Here is a 6,000-nt window from a genome sequence, read left to right as displayed (position 1 = left end):
AATTAGTTATACATATTTTTACTTGAATTTGTAATTTTAAACTTATTACTCCCTTTGTTTTAATTTATTGGCCATGTTTTAACTTAACACGATACTAAAAAAAGTAAATAAGATTTTTGAATTTTGTGATCCTAAATTAAAGATATATCAAATATATTAAAATATTATTTAATCTTGTGATCTTAAATATGTAATATAGAAAAGAGTTTAAAAAAGATTTTTTTAAAAAATAAATTAAAAATAATAATAAAATAAACAAATTAAAATCAAAGTACAATTTGTTTTTTCTAGAAAGGAGTTTGTTTTTTTTCAATTGCTAATTTGCAATGCAAGCTTTATTTCTCGCCTGATTAAGCGGAGAATAATTTTTTTTTAACGCAGCCAAAAATTGTGTTCAAAATCTTTTTTTTTCACACTGGATTTGTAATTTGGATGTATTCCAAATGTAATGTTTATTTGATTGTGATTGAAATTTTATCGGTATAGCTAAATTCATTTTAATAGGTAACGGTAAAAAATTTCATTTTATTTAACAATTGATTTGGTTTGATTTGTCATTAGCCTTTTCTTTTCTTTTTTTTCTTCTTATTTTGCTTTTACTTACTACTTAATAATTCTAGTTATTCTGTACACTATGGTTTATTATAATAACTTTACGTCCTATTTGCTTCATTTTGTAATATTATAAATTTATTCCGTAGAATGCTAACATGTCATTATAAAAACACGCAAAATGTACAATTCAACCTCAATGATGTAGTTAACAAAAACAATACAATACTACATAATCATCCAAAAAGGTGTTTTTTTTTAAAACTAAAACTCCAAAAAGGTGTTAAAAATGTGTCTCCTAAGCAAATAATTTTTTTAGTTTTACCGCAGTCAAAATTTTGACGTGGCCATTTAGATCACCTAATAAAAATTGGAGTTAATGTTTTAAGAATATTTTATTTCGCAAACTTACACAATAGAGAAATAGTGACAATTATCAATGAAGAAGTTGCTCCTTTTTTAATCAAAGATCTAAAATTTGAATCATGAATATGAATTTTTTTTTTGATAAAAAACATTTTCCCCTTAATTAAATCATACAGTGTGCAAATTCAAATTAATTAAATTCAATGTAAATATCAAAAGATCGTTCCAAAAAAAAACTAAAAATAGTGGCAATCTCTTACTTTTGTCTTAACGTGCTGGCATGTCACATTTACTCGTAGGCGATAGACGTGGGGGCCTGAAAAATCTACCCACTAGACACTTTTTATTTTATTTTATTCAATATTTTTAAATTATTGTATAATTCAAAGTACTAAACTGCCGTTGTCATTGAAATCGGTGCCCCTCTTAATAAATTAAAATTTAAATACTACTAAAAGCCAATAAATGTATAATTTAAATACTACTAAAACCCTTATGAGTACTTCCACACCAATCTGGCACCGTCATTGTTCCTTTTTTCCTTTCAAAAACGAGTAGTAATAGTTGGCAGATTGAATGTGATTATTTACTTTTCTTTTTTTGTATAATTAAAAAAAAAACAGAGAATCTTAATGTTATGTCAATTATTCAAATATAAACCAAGATTTTATTAAAGACGTGCTGGCATGTCATTATAATGTCTCCAAAGTAACGAAGATAGGATAGGTAAGTTGACAAAAAATATGAAAAAGAAAAACACAAATAGGCAAAGACCTGTGAAGGAATAAATAGAGGTGTCTAGTTGCTATTTAATTCAAATCAACATATTATTACATTGTTTGTGACAAAGAAAAGAAGTTCATTTTCTTCTTCTAAGCTTGAAACTTGTCCATCATATTCATATCAAGAAACTAGCAACAATGCGGCCTCCTAGCCGCGGCGTTTATTCGCTGTTTATCTCATTTCTTGTTGTTTCCATCTTGTCCTACCAGATCTCATCTGTTGTAGGACAAGAAGGCGATAATGATATTGATTTAGATGACATTAAGGCTAATGCTAGTAAGTTGAGTTTCGAAAACCCAAAGATTCGCGATGCTTATATTGCGTTACAATATTGGAAAACAGCTATGTTTTCTGATCCTTTTAACTTCACAGCTAATTGGACAGGACCAAATGTTTGTTCCTATGGTGGGGTTTTTTGTGCTCCATCGTTAACCGATGGTTCGATTAGAGTTGTGGCTGGCATTGATCTTAACCATGCTGACATTGCTGGTTCATTAGTTTCAGAACTTGGTCTTCTTACAGATCTGGTTCTGTTTCATCTCAACTCGAATCGTTTTTGTGGTGTTGTACCTAAAACCTTTAGCCATTTGAAGCTTCTTAGGGAGCTTGATTTGAGCAACAATAGGTTTGTTGGTGGATTCCCTAAGGTGGTTCTTTCACTACCTTCTTTGAAATTCTTGGATCTAAGGTTTAATGACTTTGAAGGACCAGTTCCTTCGAAACTTTTCGATAAAGATTTGGATGCATTGTTCCTTAATGACAATAGATTCCGTTTTGGCATCCCTGAGAACTTGGGTAACTCACCTGTTTCTGTTCTTGTGTTTGCTAATAACGATCTTGGAGGGTGCATTCCGGCGAGCATTGGGAAAATGGGCAACACATTGAATGAGCTGATACTGATGAATGACAACCTCACTGGGTGTTTGCCACAAGAGATTGGAATGTTGAAGAAGTTGACGGTGTTTGATGTTAGCTTCAATAAGATTCAAGGCTCATTGCCATCAACTGTGAGCAGAATGAGGAGTGTGGAGGAACTCAATGTGGCTCACAATAAGCTTACTGGTGTTATACCAGCTAGCATTTGCCAACTTCCTAGGTTGCAGAACTTTACATACTCTTTCAATTACTTCACCGGGGAAGCTCCGGTTTGTGCTGCGACAAGATCTGGAGATGGTCAGGAAAACTGTATTTCTGGAAAGAAGGATCAAAGATCTGCTAAAGAATGCTCTTCCGACGATGCAAAACCATATGATTGTAGGAAATCGAAATGTTTTCGCCCTTTTGCTACGTCTCCTTCGACGAAACCAAAGCCAAAGCCAACGCCAAAACCAAGAACACCACCTGTTCATAATAAACCACCTCCACCACCTGCTTGGAAGTCTTCGGGTTCGCATAACAAGCGATCTCCACCGCCACCTAAATCGACTCCTCTGCCTTCACCACCACCACCAACTTACAAAATCTCTCCTAAGCCTAGCCCTCCATCTTCTTCTTCTCCGCCACCACCTGTTTACAAAAAGTCTCCAACGTATAAACATAGAAGTCCACCACCACCTACTCACAAAATTTCTCCTGTAACTCATCAATCACCTCCTCCACCTCCATCACCCGTATATTACCACCCATCTCCATCGTCCCCACCACCGCCGGTTTATCATTCTCCACCACCCCCAGTGTATTACGAGCCACCTACTTACAAGCCTCAATCACCACCACCACCAACACCAGCATATGAACATCCGAAAACCCCATCTCCACCACCACCAACACCGTCATATGAACATCCCAAAACCCCATCACCACCACCAACACCAACACCGTCATACGAGCATCCAAAAACCCCATCACCACCACCAGCTGGGTACACTCCTCCACAAGAGCCATCACATCCTTCCCCACCTACCCCACCTTGTAACGAACCGCCGCCTCCACCACCTAATTCACATTGGGAACCAAAACCATCGCCACCATACACCTATTCTTCACCGCCGCCTCCATCACCATCACCTCCCCCACCCACTTACTACTACTCATCACCACCACCGCCGCCACCATCACCACCCCCACCCACTTATTACTACTCATCACCACCACCGCCGCCACCATCACCACCCCCACCCACTTACTACTACTCATCACCGCCGCCACCACCCCCAATTTACGAACATGTCCCTCTACCACCCGTTATAGGAGTCTCATATGCATCTCCACCACCACCAGTCATTCCATATTACTGAACAGAGGTTATCAATTAGCCTTTGATTTTCCATATTAAAAAAAAAAAGAATTCATTTTTTTTTATGAATTATGTATACTTTGTTATTTATTTTTTGTAATATTTTTATTTGAGTTTGATTATATTTATGAAAAAAATGGGATTATGGGCGGGAGTTAGCGAGGGGTTTAAACTTTAAATCTTAATTAACCAGCATTATTGTTATTATTATGCAAAAAGGGTGGTTGTGTATAACTACAATTTTACTGTTTCTTTTTAGTAAAACTCATTAATTCAATTATTAATAAACATCTTCGTGCATCAAGCTGTGAATAACATATTGTAAATGAGTTGTTTCATTTTTCTATAGCATCCATAATTATTATTTTTTACCAACTTTACCATTTACAATGTATTTTTCTTCTTTACTAAATATGTTGTGCATGTATATAAGGCTTCCAGTTTGAAATTCACTGACTTAATTAATTTGATTTTATGTCGATTAATCTCATTAAGGGAGGTAAAATGTTCCAGGTCATTCACACAAATGCCCCTATTTAATGGTGATTTTTTAATTATTTTTGCCCCTCAAATCAATGGTATTTAGTTTTTGCCTTTTTAACACTCTAAGTAACAAAAAATGACTGAAAGTTTATATTTTCAAGGAAAAAGTTTATATAATAGTATCATAATATAACACAAATTATGGCTTGTTATGTCGCTTAATTCCGAATTTATGTTGTTAGAGACATAAATTCAACTCGCTAACCACAAGTTATTTTTGTTCCTACAAAATTTATGTCTATACAGACTTGAAATATTAGCAGAAATAGAGATTTTAGGCGCAATAGAAAGAAATGCTGTAACCGGGGTGGGTGAACCCTCATAGATATCAGGTGCCCACATATATAGAGTCAAAAGATATATGGAGTTCGAAGTTCAATTTCGAAGCATTATGTCTTAGCTAACCCACAAATTATATCTTACAAGACATAAACTTAATTTCTACCCAACTTATGTCAATAACAGCATGAGTTCAGTTTTCAAAACCAAAAAAGCTTTTGCAAACACTATGAAATTAGAACAATAAAGAGATTCAGGAAATGTTTGGAAAGTCACGTGTAATTAATAGGGTAGTAATTACATAACCTAGTAATTATGATGACCTGTTTGTTTGTCACAATGTAATTATAGTGTATATACAATGCACAAGTGTAATTACAACGTTAAGTGTAATTACAACGTTATGTTAAATTTTAGAAATAAAAATTAATTATCTAATTTATATTAGACAAATAAGGGTCTTTATAAATGATATTAAATTAAATATTTAATATATAAATTATCTTTTGAAAATAATAATTAATAAACATACGTTCTTACTAATATTATAAAAAATAATTAATTTATATTTTTTTAAAATTAGTATATTTTAATTAATTATTCATAAAAACTAAAAATACAAGATTTCTTTGAACATCATTAAATACATGTTTGACAAAAATATTAATATTATAAATATAATGCCATAAAATGATTAAAACATTTGACAAAAAGATGATTTATTAAGTCTAATTAATAAATAAATGAAACTAAAAATATAATATAAGTTCTAAATTCAAAATAAAATTTTAAACACAATACTACTCTTATGACAAATTTCAACATAACGTATGCCAAGTTTCAAGGACCCCTAAGGGCCAAGTCTACGAGCCTTAAAAATGGGTCATTTCGTGGAGGACGGGTCGTATACATAAGTCGTTCATAAAATGCGGAGACTTGAAATTTGCAAGGTTTGGGGACTTGCAAAATGAGCTCCTGTCAATTACGTAATCAATTACTTACTGATCAAGTAATTACATGATCAACTAAATATGTCAGTGTAATTATATCTAATTATATCAAATCTAATTATCGAGTGACTTTCCAAACAGGTCCGTCAGAGTATTGTAGTGACTCTGTGAATCTTGAGTGGTCCTCTTCAAAATTAATTAGTATGAACAGTGGATTAGATGAATATGCTAAAAATTGAATTTTCACAACTACTGCACATTGGCAAGACATTACTGCATTTGCCAACATCA

At 33.2% G+C, this 6,000-nt stretch overlaps 1 protein-coding gene across 1 annotated transcript; it reads left to right on the top strand.

Moving 5' to 3' along the window:
• Nucleotides 1-1,650: 1,650 nt before the first annotated feature.
• LOC129901555 (leucine-rich repeat extensin-like protein 4) lies at nt 1,651-4,252 on the top strand. The gene has a single exon (XM_055976785.1). It carries the CDS (start codon nt 1,839-1,841, stop codon nt 3,936-3,938), a length of 2,100 nt encoding a protein of 699 aa, XP_055832760.1. The 5' UTR covers nt 1,651-1,838; the 3' UTR covers nt 3,939-4,252.
• Nucleotides 4,253-6,000: the final 1,748 nt, after the last annotated feature.

The sequence above is a fragment of the Solanum dulcamara genome, chromosome 1 (assembly GCF_947179165.1).
Source record: "Solanum dulcamara chromosome 1, daSolDulc1.2, whole genome shotgun sequence".
NCBI classification, from domain to species: Eukaryota; Viridiplantae; Streptophyta; class Magnoliopsida; order Solanales; family Solanaceae; genus Solanum; species Solanum dulcamara.
Note: the sequence above shows the minus strand (reverse complement) of the source record. Positions and strands in the feature narration are given on the sequence as shown.

Excerpts from the sequence above, each read along its gene's own strand:
- LOC129901555 (XM_055976785.1), top strand. The coding sequence starts at position 1,839 with ATGCGGCCTCCTAGCCGCGGCGTTTATTCGCTGTTTATCTCATTTCTT.